Source organism: Psittacula echo (genome assembly GCF_963264785.1).
Source record: "Psittacula echo genome assembly, chromosome: 1".
Lineage (NCBI taxonomy): Eukaryota > Metazoa > Chordata > Aves > Psittaciformes > Psittacidae > Psittacula > Psittacula echo.
The window spans coordinates 1,571,698-1,586,931 of NC_137735.1; the positions used below are offsets into that span (position 1 = coordinate 1,571,698).

At 49.6% G+C, this 15,234-nt stretch overlaps 1 protein-coding gene across 2 annotated transcripts in view; it reads right to left on the bottom strand.

The window, feature by feature from the left end:
* Positions 1-15,003, bottom strand: part of EXOC6B (exocyst complex component 6B) — a gene marked incomplete at both ends in the record, with an annotated part of 302,342 nt that extends 287,339 nt beyond the window's left edge. For both annotated transcript variants that reach the window (XM_080627686.1, XM_080627685.1), the window contains one exon: positions 14,891-15,003. In XM_080627686.1, coding sequence (XP_080483812.1) covers positions 14,891-15,003 — 113 coding nt within the window. The remainder of the gene's footprint in view (positions 1-14,890) is intronic.
* Positions 15,004-15,234: the final 231 nt, after the last annotated feature.

Here is a 15,234-nt window from a genome sequence, read left to right on the forward strand (position 1 = left end):
GCAAAAAAAACCCTGGGTTTATGCTTTCAACCTGCATGACCAAAACCTGTCCTGGATGAGATGCAGAGATCCAGCCAAGAAACCCAACCTAAAGACATGAGCCTGAAGTGCGAACAAAGACCAACTCCACATCCCAGCTGTAGGCATTTCATAGAATCCCAGCCTGGTTTGGGTTGGAAGGGACCTTAAAGCTCCTCCAGCTCCAACCCCTGCCACGGGCAGGGACCCCTTCCACTGGAGCAGCTTGCTCCAAGCCCCTGTGTCCAACCTGGCCTTGAACACTGCCAGGGATGGGGCAGCCACAGCTTCTCTGGGCACCCTGGGCCAGCGCCTCAGCACCCTCACAGGGAAGAGCTTCTGCCTTGAATCTAACCTTGTATCTTACAACCTTATACCTTATTTCACAGGATCTAGTTTTGGATCTAGCTTTGGATCTAGTTGCTAGAAAGCCAGAGTCTGACCTCACCTGTATCTCCAATGGACAGCTGGGTTTAAGGAAACAACACACACTTTATCTCAAGGTTATTTTGCACAGAGCTGGGAAGGACTGGAGAGGAATGAAAGGAGATTGTGCTTCGCAGGAGGGAGTATTTTGTCCTTAACTTCAGACTTCCATATATTTAGTTTAAAAGACAAGAAGACAAAGCAAACGGACAAAGTGCAGACAACTAAATAGCCAGCAGGGCCATAAGCTGATAATAAAAGACTTGGTGGGGTTTCTCCTATTGCAACTATTTGTGGCAAAAGAGTTCACTCCCCTGAAGACACACAATAGCATTGGAGGCTTCAGCAAAACCACCAACACCCCGGACATGTTTTACTGCCATCAGTGGATGTGTCATCCCTCAAGCTCCCTTCCAGCACCTATTTGGGAGCTCCTTCCCAAATAAAGCGCAGCTTCGCTTGTCTGGCACGCAACAATTCATGGCAGGGTACCAACAAAAGATGTTCCTTTCTAGTTGCTGCTTCCAAACCAAGAAGCAAACAACAGGACCCACATAGGAGTATACAGAAAGAAGTTGTTGATTTAATACATGGTGGTTTTGCTTGCAGCGACCTGCTCTAGTGGAAGGTGTCCCTGCCCATAGCAGCCGGTTGGAACTGGAGGAGCTTTAAGGTCCCTTCCAACCCAAACCAGCCTGTGAGTCTATGACACACAGAAGCCATCCACCTATATTAGCACTGTATGGCCCCAAACCTGCTTCAGCTTACCAAAACCAAGGCATTTATATCAGTTATTTCTCACTTCATTTTTACCCTGGCTCATCAACTCCACTGCTCCGGGTCTCCATCACTGCAGCCTTCATTTTTGGTCCCTGGAAGGTGCCATACAGATTCCCAGGGACTGTGAGGTAAATCCAAAGCTGTAGCAAAGCCCACAAGCACAGGACAAATTGGAAAACTCCCATTTCCAGCTTGTCTGCTCCGGAACAGAAATGGCCCCATCTATTTGGGCCAGGAAAAGACACATTTTGTAGCCAGGCTGCAGCATTTCCAGTTTGCAGGGCAACAACAAAACAAATATCCTACCAGGACCACAATGTTCCATGCTGTGCTACCAGTTCAGAGGAGGAATCACAGAGGTGACCATCACTGTGTGGCTTTAGCCTCTGCTGCTTTCCTTCATAGAATCCCAGACTGGTTTATATTGGAAGGGACCTTAAAGCTCCTCCAGCTCCAACCCCTGCCACGGGCAGGGACCCCTTCCACTGGAGCAGCTTGCTCCAAGCCCCTGTGTCCAACCTGGCCTTGAGCACTGCCAGGGATGGGGCAGCCACAGCTTCTCTGGGCACCCTGGGCCAGCGCCTCAGCACCCTCACAGGGAAGAGCTTCTGCCTAAGAGCTCATCTCAGTCTCCCCTCGGGCAGGTTAAAGCCATTCCCCTTGGCCTGGCCCTACAGGCCCTTGTCCCAAGCCCCTCTCCAGCTTTCCCGCAGGTACCCTTCCATCAACTTATCTTACTTTCGAGCTCTTCATTACTCAGCAGAGGGGAAAACACACTCCTCACACTCATCTTTTCCCTTTCTACTCCTCTTGGACAGCCACAGAGGGGAAACAAAAAAAACAACAAGTTTGGCTTCCCAGTGAGCCTTTTATGAAAGCCCTGGCAAAGCTCTTAACGTCACTGACAGATTTTAAGGAGGAGATTCTGTTTGCTCACTCTTGTGAGCCCAACACTCCAAGCAAGTCCATAGTTAAGCCTGAGACAGAGCCACACACCCTGCTTCGCTGTGTCAGCATCCTCAGCCCCAACACCCAGAGAAGGTTCTGCACAGGGGGAGAGCAGCGAGCTCGCAGTTTGGGAGAGACGTTTGAAGCTTGATTTGTCACAGAAAGGGAGGCAAAGAATTACGTCAGTGCTGAGATGGAAAACTGAACCTCCTCTGGGACACACATGAATCATGAGTGGGCTGGTGCAGGGGGAGCGGTGCAGAGGAGGTTACTGCAGCTCTGCCAGCATCCTCGCCTTCCTGGCATCAAGAATGGAGCACAGCAGCAACCATGAGGGAGCTTTGGTCCCCTGCACACCAACCTGCTCTAGCGGAAGGTGTCCCTGCCCGTGGCAGGGGGTTGGAACTGGATGAGCTTTAGGGTCCCTTCCAACTCAAACCACCCAGATGAGTCTGTGTCACTTCTGGTTTTCATGAACACAAGAAACACTTGCTTTCACTGGGACAGCTGCTGATGAGCCTGAGACTCTCAAGCTCGTCACAAAGCCATTGAGCTAAATCCTCATCTATTAATACACCCAAGGGCACATCCTCAGGCTTCTTCCTCACCCAGCTGGGGCATGCAAGGACACGTGTGCTCGCAGCACTATCTATTGTGTAGGACACGTCACCACCCCCAGAGCTGGCAACAGAGTGGAATCAGCTCTGACAGCCCTGCTCTGACACCAGGAATGGGGCAGACAGGTCAGGTCGCCCTTAAAGCCTCTCCCCTTAGCTCATGTGCTCAGTGACACCAACACGTTCACAACCCACTGGATGCTCAGGCCAGAGGCAAGCTGTTAAACATTAAGTCAGGTAACCGGTTGCTAGACAAGAGCCTAAAGTGCCACAGAGATGTAAGGAAGAAAACAGTCACCTCTGCAGGTTTGGACCTTTCAATAACTGTTGCCTGACGTTTAATATCCCAAAGGCATCAGTCCACCCCAAAAAGCACAACTGGAACTAGCTTCATCCTCAGCTTTCCTAAGAGCTATGGCTGAGAAGAAGCAGGATTTGTTCCTGGTGCTCTCCCCCCGCTAATGCTGCTCAGCTCCTTCATAGCTAAGTGACTGAAAGAGCACAAATCAGTGTGTGTGTGTCCTGGCCAAGCAAACTATGAGCCCTAAGGCAAATGCAGCAGGAGAGAGAATTATCCATACACTGATTTTCAAACCCAAAACAGATCTGGAAGCAAAGAGAGGAATTCCAGCAGACAGGCACACTGCACATTCCCACTTGTACAGGGCAGAGGGCATCTGGAAAACAGGCTGGGTACTACCAAGAACCAATTCTTTACAATGACCCAAAATTGCATCTAGAGATTCTATTTGAGGATGTTACTTCCTAAGGTGCGGCCACAGGAAACAAGAAGCCTTGACTCCTATTTTTAGTTATTTCATGAAACTCTAGCACTTAACCTATGGTGCTGGAGGCAGAACATGGACAGCATCCTGCACAACAGCAAACCCAGCCCACAGCCTGCTGACTGCACTAGGGCTGACGGAGGAGAGCAGGCACAGCCAGGCTGAAGGAACAGCACTGGCGACAGCACGTTCTCAGTAAGAGTGAGTCCTGTGGCTCCTCAATCCCAGTGGGAGTGGGATAAACTCACCCAGAAGCTTGGACACATTGACTGTGAATGCCGTGAGTGTCACACACATGAGGCAGTTGATCTGCAGAAGTGGAATAACAGGAGGTCCAGCAGGAATACAGAGATACTGACCCACCAAAACTACCACCTGAGTTTATGATGGGGACCACAGAATCGTGGAATGGTTTGGGTTGGAAGGGACCTTAAAGCTCATCCAGCTCCAACCCCTGCCACGGGCAGGGACCCCTTCCACTGGAGCAGCTTGCTCCAAGCCCCTGTGTCCAACCTGGCCTTGAACACTGCCAGGGATGGGGCAGCCACAGCTTCTCTGGGCACCCTGGGCCAGCGCCTCAGCACCCTCACAGGGAAGAGCTTCTGCCTAAGAGCTCAGCTCAGTCTCCCCTCGGGCAGGTTAAAGCCATTCCCCTTGGCCTGGCCCTACAGGGCCTTGTCCCAAGCCCCTCTCCACCTTTCTTGTAGGCAAAAGTGCTTCTGCTCCAACCCTTTGAAGTGCTCAGTATCTATGATGGGCTCTCTGCAACAGTCAGGGTGAAACACCCAAACCAAGCACCTTTGTGGGAACAGGGAGAAAACCGTTTCCATCACTTACCATTACAAAGAAGAAAGACAGTTTGCTTCTTCGTTTCTTCCCTACCCATAAGGGACATTAAAAAGGAAGGGCTCAAAGTATTAAATGCTTGTGGGTAGCAACAAAACTGCTTAAAAGCCATATTATGTGCTCCAAGGCAGCGGTACACTAACTATGAAGAAAGGCTTGAAGCATTCACACACACCCCCCTCAGGCACCACGGTCAAACAACAGGATGAGACTTCCAAGGGATAAGAGACAAGTTTTCCAACTCCGGAAAATTAAAGAGCACAACGTTAGAATCATAGAATAGTTAACTTTAACTTACTTTAAGTAAGCTAAGCACACGTGCCCAACAATCCACGCAAAAAGAGACATGTGAAAGGCTCATCAGTTGATACATGCAAAACTAGCAGCTGCTTCAAACATCAGAAGAAACACCAGGAGACTGTCATGGCAAGCAACAGAGTGGAAGCTTTATCAGGAAAATGCTACTATGGAATGGCTGGAAAAATGGTTTGCTGCATCCCATGGATGCAACTGAGGAGTTTCTACCCCAAAACTTCTATTGCTGATGCAGCCTGAGGAGTTAATAGGAGATGCTGCAAGGGCTGGAGCAGCTCTGCTCTGGAGCCAGGCTGAGAGAGCTGGGCTGGGGCAGCCTGGACAAGAGAAGGCTCCTGAAGGGGAGACCTTAGAGCAGCTCCAGTGCCTAAAGGGGCTGCAGGAAACCTGGAGAGGGGCTTGGGACAAGGGCCTGTAGGGACAGGCCAAGGGGAATGGCTTGAACCTGCCAGAGGGGAGACTGAGATGAGCTCTTAGGCAGAAGCTCTTCCCTGTGAGGGTGCTGAGGCGCTGGCCCAGGGTGCCCAGAGAAGCTGTGGCTGCCCCATCCCTGGCAGTGTTCAAGGCCAGGTTGGACACAGGGGCTTGGAGCAAGCTGCTCCAGTGGAAGGGGTCCCTGCCCGCGGCAGGGGTTGGAGCTGGATCTGCTTTAAGGTCCCTTCCGACCCAAACCAGGCTGGGATTCTATGCTTAGAGGGGGTCAATGAAATGAACAGCTGTATTTACTCCAGAACACTAAAGCTGTGTCACATACAAGTGCCGGGCCACAGGTCAGCAATAACCTATCACTAATACTGAAGTGGAAGATGGAAAACATGATCCCACTTTCTTTAGCGGCTTCTGCAGCACATGAAGAATCCTGCAAGCTACAGGGCACTGACCGTGACTGGGCAAAGCAGAAGTCCTTCTTATGAAACAGTCAGCTAACATGTAGAATACAGCACAGCAAAGGAGACAACAACTTCCTTGGGTGGCATTCACACTTCTGATTCACCAGCATGCTTTGAAGGAGTCAGACTTGGTAACAAGGGGGATCTGGTCAGCCTAACACACTCAAATGCTAACAGCAGCATTAAAATTCAAAGGGAGAAATAGATGGGTGATGTTTCTCTAGGCCAGTGTGCTTCACAGTGCTTGCAGAAGGGAGTGAACATCATGATGACACTTAGCAGAGGACGCAGAACTATTCACTTGGCTTAGCTCCAAAGCAAAAAGCTGCAAAGGATCTCACAACACCGAATATCAGGTGACAAAATGACACAGGAAGCTCAGTGTCAGCAATGTGAAGCAGGACACTCCAAGGGGAGGAACAAGGGACAAACCCTTTACAACACACCAAAGGGCTCCAGATTAACTACCACCACCGAGGAGGAGACACCAGCAGTATTGTGGCTCTAGTGTCACAAGTGTTGGCTCAGAGCACAGAGGCTGCAAGAAAAGGAAGAGAAAGCAAAGCAGAGAACAACACTGCGCTGCTTCACCCACCTCAAGTTGTGAATCTGCATCTCAATCACGATGCGCAGCTCTGATCTTTCCAGCATCACCGCAGAAAGGTGATAGTTGCATGAGAGAAGATACCAAGAAAAGCAACAGGGATAATAAGCAATTCAAAAGAGCTTTACCAGGAGAAAAGAATGAATTGATTAAGAACCTTCAGTTTGGAAGGCAGGAAAAAACATGACTTAACTATTTCTTGTAATCCTTTGTGACAGCCCAGACCTTCTCCTAACAAAGAAAACCAAGTTGAAACCCTAAAGGAATACACAAGGCACAATTAAACAGCAGAACTCATCACTGTAAAATGGGAGAGAACAGCAAAATGCTGACAGGACAGTCATGGAGAAAAGATCCACGGGAAGCTCTTGAACAGAGCCCTATAAACCGTGCTGAAAGTCTCCAAAGCGCTTCCAGTCCCTATTTGCTCTGTATCTCAATTACTAAGCACCCACTCCTCATTACCGTCAGAGATGGGACAATGAAGAAGAGAAGCTTCTGATGTGACCAGTACAAACGCTTCCACGATTTCCTCAGCTATTAGGTAGAAAGCACTTCCTCGCATCTATCCTGAATCCCTGCTGCTGCAATTGTAGTCCACATCCCAGCCTGCACAGAGCTATGAAAGAAGAGCTTTTCTTCATCTTCTCAACAGTCCATTCTTCACATGAAGATGAATTGTGTGCCCATCTTGTCTTCTCCAGGTTAAGCAATCCCAGTCCTTTTTCAGGCCTTTCTCAAAGGTTGTGTTTGCTCTCCTTTGGGAAGAAGAGTCAGGCAGTGTTAGTGCACTTCCATAGCCAGGACTAAACAACCATTTTTTCTTCCTTTTTAGAAAAAGAACAAAAAAACCCCTTTAAACCAATAAAAGCAGAATCCGAAAGAGCAGGACAGAAAGGACAGTCTGGGTAGACTTCAATGCCACAGGACTCTGCCTACAAAAGGGTCATCAACCAAACTCCCAAGCTGCTATTCTTCTGCACCGCATCACAGACAGGACAGAGAAGAGCTCTAAAGATGAGCTCAGCTGCGGCTCGACATGAAATACTGCTCACTCATACAGAGTAACCACTCCAGAAGACCCCAGGAGTGAGGAACTGAGCAGCCTTTCCCCAAAATTCAAGGGAAATCTCCCATTTTTGCTCACTACCTCAACGCTATCGCAGACGAGGTGCCCGGAGGATAAGCAGGACTATAAATCCAGGGAGCTACTGAGAGCCCAGACATGAGACCGCATCCCACAGAACAGGAAGAGGCATTTGATCATCTGTCCTTTCACAGTGATTCATTCGATTCCAGAAAGGAATGAGCTTCTGTGAGAAAGACCAAGCACATCCAAGGTATAAATAATTGAGCAGAACAGTCTTGCAAGCTGCTCCCTTCAGGTGCAGACTGAAATAAGAAGGGTTATATCAACGATAAGGACTCGCCACCTCAAAGCTGTTTGCAGTGCTAAGGTGCGGCAGACAAGAAAGTATCCATAAAGCTGAGCTCATTCAGTAAATCATACCTTCAGGCAGAGATCCCTGATGCTCTGCACATGAAACCAGACCAGTCCGTCTCCTGACACACCATTAACACCAATACCCGACTATTTCCCAGGAGCTGCTGATACTTCTTCCTCCCCAGCAGAAAACCTGGAGCTGAACAGCATCAGCCCGACCAGAAGGGAATGTTAATCCAATTCAAGCAGTGCTGCAATGAACTGGCTTTTAAAAGCCACTTAATTAGGTACATATGAACAGAGACCCAGGCTCATCTTCAGGAGATTTCCCTGTCTGGGTGGCAGGAGAATGGGTTGAAAGATGCTTCAAAAGATCCTGCGAGGCTTTTATGAGCAGACGATTCACAGTTGTTACAAGCAGCTTCCTGTGGCCAACAGTTCATGTCTAGACACTCTATGCTATTTCTTCACTGTGTTGCTTTGCTGGCAATTGGCATTTCACATGAATTGCTGTATGTAAACCAAGGGACGGGGCCTGTAGAGATGGGACTCGTGGAGCCAAGGTGACGCGTGGCATAGCTGAAGGGTGAGAAGTCGGAACAGCTCAGGCTGGTTTCAGCTCTGTTACATGAGGTTCTCACCATAGGCAGCCTCAGGGGATCTGCACATACTGTGTGAGATTTTCAGATGCTCTTCAACTCTTATTGTGCCCAAGACCTTGGGGAGGCACTTCTTAACCAGCCCAGCGTGTGTAACAGAAGGTTCACTTCATCCCAAAGGTCTCCTTCCCCTCTCCTCACCCAAGGCAGGCTCAGCTGAAGGTCAAACCACAGCAATCCCAGCCCTCTACACCAGTAAAGGCAGTCCCCAGGGTGATCAGGACACTGTGCCTTCTTCATTCCTCCACTCCAAAACACAAATAGGGAATATGTGAAGCCAGATGCCTGTCATTACTCCTCGCTTCACATCTGTAACACAGACCATTATCCTCATCTCACCCACTGGAACAGAGATTAGGACCAGCTTGGACAGGCTTCGTTCTTCACACCCAACCCAGACGGCTCAAACTGCTGCTCCTGCTCCTTACTGGGTCATGGTTTCCATGCTCATCCAACGCACCACAAACCAGTTACACTCCCCAACCCAGTAAAACAGTCTTCTACCAGGTGAAGGAACCGCAGGCAGCTCATGGCAGAAGGACACATCCAAGTTCAAGGACATTAGATGTCTAATAGCACAGCTGGCCCCCAGACCCAGTATCCTGCCACCAAATCCCTTGTGCCAGTCTAGACACTGGGAAGCCACAAAATGAGCCCAGGATGCAGCTGGGGTGAGATGATCCAGTGGAAAACCATAACACAAACCAGGTGGGAAAGGGGAGGGTTGTGTTCCAGCACCCACATGAATGCTGCGCCACCCCAACGCTTGGGAAGAGCAAATGGAAGATGGGAAACTGCTTAAGCCAATTCTTGCCCAACAAAACACACCCCATAGCCCCAACCATGAGGAGCAATGTGCACGTCACTGCAGGCAGCCTGACCAAGCCCGTATCAGTGCCCGTGACTGTGGACCATGAAGCACACAGCAGGTTAGTGCCTGCTTGGACACGACTCAGTCTTAACTTCTGCCACCACTGAATGCCTCATTCCCATCCCCACACAACCTCTCCTCTGGGATGGAAACAGTAATTGTGCCACCACACAGCAAAACACATTGAAACACAGCTGTATTAGAGCAAAACATTCTCTAGCTGGCTTATTTTTCCATCCAGATCTGTTTTCCAGCCAGGAGGGCTTGTACTAATGCTACAACTTTCAGCCTAGGAGACACTGGGGAGTTCAGAGGAGCTAAACAAGAGCCCCAGCACTTGCTGGACCCCATCCATAAGTCTAAATGTCTAAAATGTCTAAAAGCAAAGCCTGTTTTCCCTATTCAGCACCAGAAACCTGAAGGACACAGGAACAGGGCTGTAACAGTTTTAGCTCAGCTCCATTTGAAGCTATAGAAGAAAACCAAAGAACATCCCCTACCAGGTCATCAGTACCAGTTCAGGAGTCAGGACCTCAGACAAGCTGCTGCTATTTGCACTGTCTCACTGCTTCAGCCTGGACTTAAGGTAGCACCCAATGATATCAGCAAGCTGGGCTGCAGCAACAGCACCTCTGGCTCTTCCACATCCAAGCTCAGGTCTCTCAATGTCATCCCCATCAGCCAACATCATCCCTTCAGCCAGAGCCTAAAGGTACCAAGAAGGGCCTACGGTGATGTCCCTTATGGGAGATGAGCTTTGTTACATCCATCAGCCCCAAATGAGAACAGTGTTTGGCAAGCATTTAAGACCAAGAATCCTTAGAAAAATAACTAAAGGCAATTGAGGGCCTCTGGCTCCACTGTCTAAGATGAACCTGGGCATGGGGGACATTATGGGCAGGGGGTGAACATGACACGTTGCCAGTAAAGGGTTCCAGGTCAGCCAGAGCAATGCTAATCCCAGGCACAGTCATGGAAGAGTTGATAAAGGATTTAGGGAACAGAGCTTGATTACAAGTCCTGCTTTAATCTCAGTCAAGAGCTGCTTAGTAGAAACGCTACCCCATTAAATGTGCTTAAATTTCATTCTTGGGTCAAACAACATTGTAATCTCTCTGAACACACATAATTAGAAGATATTAAACTCCTATTAAATATATAATTGCACATAAAAGCACAGGGTGATTAATTGCTGAGATACCACATTTCTAAAGGGGCACAGGTAATTCCCAGCATAACTGGTTGGGGCTAAGGAACAATCCAGAAAGCAGATATATATCAAAGAAAGAGAAGGAAAACCAAAAAGCCTGATGATACAATGTGCAGATGACACAAAAGCTGGCAGGACAACAACCATGAAATCAGGCAGCCCCAGAGAACAATCACTTGCAAGCCTTGATGCTCCCCAGCAGCTCGCACCACAGGAGAACCATGCACAAAGGTACAGATGCAGCAACGAGGAGCACGATGCAGTGCTCCCGAGAAAACAACTCTGCATTAAGCAGTAATTCCCGTTAAAACACTGAGGGAATGCGAGCTTCTCCAGTCCCAGCGTGCAGCGGGAGACTGCTCCAGGATCAGCGTAATTGTATCTGCTTCTGAAGTGGTGAGGAGACACAGGGATACTGTAACTACATCTGTGCAGCCAGACTGATGGAGTTGCAGTTTTTAGCTTATCAAATGCTGCTTAAAAACCCTTCAGTGACTTCAAAAGGCTGCAAATGCAGCTTGAGAGCAGGAAGAAGGTTTTCAAGAGCGACAGGCTTGCAGAGCTCGAGCTGTAAAACCAAAGCGGGATTACTAAGAAGTGACTTGAAAATAGAAGCTGGTATTTTAACGGCGAGAAGACACCCGGTGTTAAAGGATGCTGCATGGGAAAGGACAGCAAAACATCCCCAGCCAAAACCAAGAATCGCTTCTAAATGAATAGCAACTCCGATAATCCCACAAATTCATCCTTAGATGACAGGCTGAGCACAGGGAGAAGTGGCTGTAGCTATACAGCCCACATTTATGGGGTTTCACACAAGGTAACCTCACTGCTTCTCCTTTATTCTGTGCCACGTTGAGTCAATCATTGGTAATCCAGGAGTAGAGCACAAAACGTGGGATATTCTATACAAACAGCTATGGAAGAAGTTAAAGGGAGAAAAGTGAATCACAGAAGAAAGTATAACAGCCTCAGCCAGGCAATAAAGTAATCTCTACATACCCAAAGTGATATATATTTATGTAGTTCAGTGCTCAGGAAATGCTGTTATGAGCTGGGTGAGGGATCACCCTTATCCCCAAGAGTAACCTTGATTAGAGACCACAGAGGGCAGATGCATCCTCTGTGGTTTCCAACCCATCCATCCTCACTTACAGTGGCCACCGTTAGAACATCACCAGCTTCCCATCACTAAAGAGGAGATGAAGTGGGCAGAAAGTTCCTCAAACAGCAACAAACTGGATCAGTCAACCAGGTGCAATAAAAATCAGAGCACTCGGGTGTCACAACTCAGCCAAGAGGTGGTTTTGAGCAAGAAAGAGGTTTTCTCTTTCCCTAGGACGTTATCTGATCCTGCAGAATTAAGTGATTCTTAGAAACCGAGATACAGAGAGGAAAGCCAAAAATACTCTGCAAAACCAAGCAGCGTAACACAAGAGGAAAAAGAGGAATTAGAACAGCAGAAGGAAGTGGAATTCGGAGCAATGGATATAATTAGGAGAGGCTGAATAGCAGGAAAGACATCCTGAAGTGGATTATTTTGATTTCAGGAGCATCGCAGGCTCAAGGGGAACCCCGCAAAGACTCACTTAACTTGTTCAGTGTCCTTCAAACACAACGACGTTCCCTGGTAGATATAATAGAGAAAATAAGAGACTGGGTTGGCATCAGAGCCATGAGCACAGCAGGACATGAGACCAGCACAGCTCATCACACAGATAGAGGCTGTTGCAATATTTCCTCACGCACCCTCATCTCCTATTTTATATTTAGGATGAAATTCCTTTCCATGAGGAGGGCCAGGCTTCATCCCACATCTGCCCAGCACCCAGCACAATGGAGTCCCGGCTGCTGACTCCCAGAATCACAGCGAGAACAGAGCAGAAAAATAGGGACTTGAAGAAGGCATCTCTGCCTTCCCCTGCCCCAGGGCAAGAATTACTACACTTGCTATTTGTCTAGCAGAAAACGCTCTCCCTGATGGGTGGAACACAAACCCACACAGACAGATGAATGAGTTGGACCTTAAATTTAACATCTTAACCCCTCCATCACCCTCTGATAATAGCAATTCATAGAATCCCAGACTGGTTTGGGTTGGAAGGGACCTTAAAGCTTATCCAGCTCCAGCCCATGCCACAGGCAGGGACACCTTGCACTAGGGCAGGTTTCTTCAAGCCCCATCCAACCTGGCCTCGAACACTGCCAGGAATGGGGCAGCCACAGCTTCTCTGGGCTAAGTCAGCCTCGAGCACTGCCCCAGGACACCACGGAGCTGCAATATCTCACTCTGCCAAGTCAGGAACTGATAAAAGTGTGATTCCATGAACAAACCCAGGCTGGCAGCAGGGGCCCACAGCCCTGCCTGTTTCTGAACCATGCTTTGGGACTGCTGCTCCTCAAAGGGAAGCCAGCCTGGCTCCTGGAGACACACTTCTTCCATGATGCCTATGACCAGTGAGTCACCCTTTTATGAAGTTTCCTTCATCCTCTTTTCCAGCACATCGTGTTTACCCTGAGCTGGGCTAGCTCTGAAAGTGCTTGGAGCAGGTATTGCTTACGCTTGTATCAATAATAACACTCCTGACGAAGTACCATTCACTGATAGGCAAGCACAACCCTTTCTCTGTCTCAAACTGTTATTAATGTGGGTATGCAGATAGACATTAAGCCAAACTCCTCATTTAACCTTAATACTAAGGAACAAGATCAACTGCACTCGGTTCTATGAAATGGGAAAAACACCACCCACGCTCTTCATTCTGGCAGTTCCCAGACATTGGAACCAGTTGTTTCAGTTTTAATAAATCCCATTCTCATTTAATTTACCTTTAAAGCTTTCGCAGGAGAACTCCAGAAAGAAAACTGCAAGAAGTCAGAAAACCTAAAGAAATGGGCAACCCTATAGCAAGATAAACCCAGTGCTCCGGTGGGTTTTGCCTTTCACTGCAGTATCAATGCAAGTCAAACAGCTTAAACCCATTGCTTTTTAAAGCCATGCGAGTCATTTCACATCATGACTTTGTAAAACTTGGCTATTGAAAAGAAACCAAAGGGCTGCAGCGGACGGGGTGGGAAGGGAGCTCTCCAGGGCTGTTTATAGGGAAACAATCCCACCTGGCACTGAGATTTCCAGTTGAGCAGCTCCTAGGCTGATGCAGAGCAGCTGAGAGAGGAAGGTGAAAGCAACAGCACTGCCAAAGGACTGAATGACAAAGCTTAGCACCAGGTTTTAAGCTTGCAATAATGCAAGTATTTAGATTCTGAAGCCAAGTAACACAACTGCACCTTTCCCCACTCACAGCCCAATAAATTTAGCTATGATGAGCTGTAAATACCCTCAACCCATTTCCATCAGCAACCTTCCAGAGGATAACATACACTCGCTCAGCACTCAGAGTAATGCACATTGGTTTTGATATAAAGCTCTTTGGAGAACTTCTGCTTTACTTTAAAGAGGAGGAAGGAGGGATGAGGTGTCTCAGTTTGCCAAAGTCATTATGTAGCATCACTGTGCAGGCAGGAGCCAACAGTACAGAGTCTGGCTAGCAGGAACACGACTTAGATCACAGTATCAGAATCCCAGACTGGTTTGTGTTGGAAGGGACCTCAAAGCTCCTCCAGTTCCAACCCTTGCCACAGACAGGGACACCTTCCACTAGAGCAGCTTGCTCAAGAAGGAGCAATACTTGTAGACAGCTGTGCATAACTTACCTAAAACATCACATTTGGTAAGAAATGAGGTGATTGCTCATGAGGCACAGGCTTCACTTAAACAGCCTGATTAACACAGAAGAAGCAGGAAAGCCATCCTGAAGTGCATGTCTGCTGCAAAACCCTAACCAGCATCCACAAAGAAACACCCAAAAAGGCTGAGACGCCAGATCCAGATACGCTGAAAGAAGCCGAAGGGAAAGGGAAGGCGCAGCGCTCTTGGGCAGCAGCTTCATCCCTCTGCGCCCTGGGGCAGGAGCTCGGCACTTAGCACAGATGAAGCTGCCGGTTCTCCCAGCTGAAGGATACTGCAAGAACCACCGGGAACTAGATGCTTAATAGGAGAACAAAGGCTCCATTAAGCAAACAGAGGCATTAACTCATACCAGCGTCAGGATGATAACTGTCCCCATACCCGCGGCTTCACAATTAACCACGGTATTTGCGAGACTGACAAGAAATCGACCAGAAGGGCAGGCGATGGGCTGCAATGAGAACGTGGCCAGATTCCGCGTTCAGGGCTGGAAAACGCCCTCCTTCCCCTCCTGTACCAGCACCGAGGGGCACCGCGAACCGGCCCCGCAGCGACCCAGGCCAAGGGCGGCAGCTTCCAGCCCCCGGCAGCCGGGCAGGGGCGGGCCGGGGGCTGCGGGCGCTCCGCAGGGACGGCTATTCAATATAACCATTAAAACGCCCTCATTTCCCCCCGTGTTCCTATGGAGGAGCGGCAAGAGAGCTCCGCCCGAGCCCCCCCGCCCCGCACCTGAGCGTGGGGCCGATGCAGGCCGTGTCGGTGCTCTCGATCTCCCGCAGGATCCGCTCATGCTCCGCCGCCGTCTCCAGGCTCTCCAGCTCCGCCATCTTCCCCCGCTCCATGGGGCTGCGCCGTGCCGGCCACACCTGCCCTCGCCCGCCCCGGCGCGGCCCTTCCCGCCCCGGCCAGCGGCAGCGCCGGGGCCGCCCGCGCTGCTCCGCTCTCGCTCAGCCCCGCTCCGCTCCCTGCGGGCCGGCCCCGCCGCGCCCGGCACGCCGGGAAATGTAGTGCGGGCTGGGGGCGAGCCGCGGCCTGCGCCGGCGCCGCCAGAGCCCGGCACCGAGGGGCGGGGA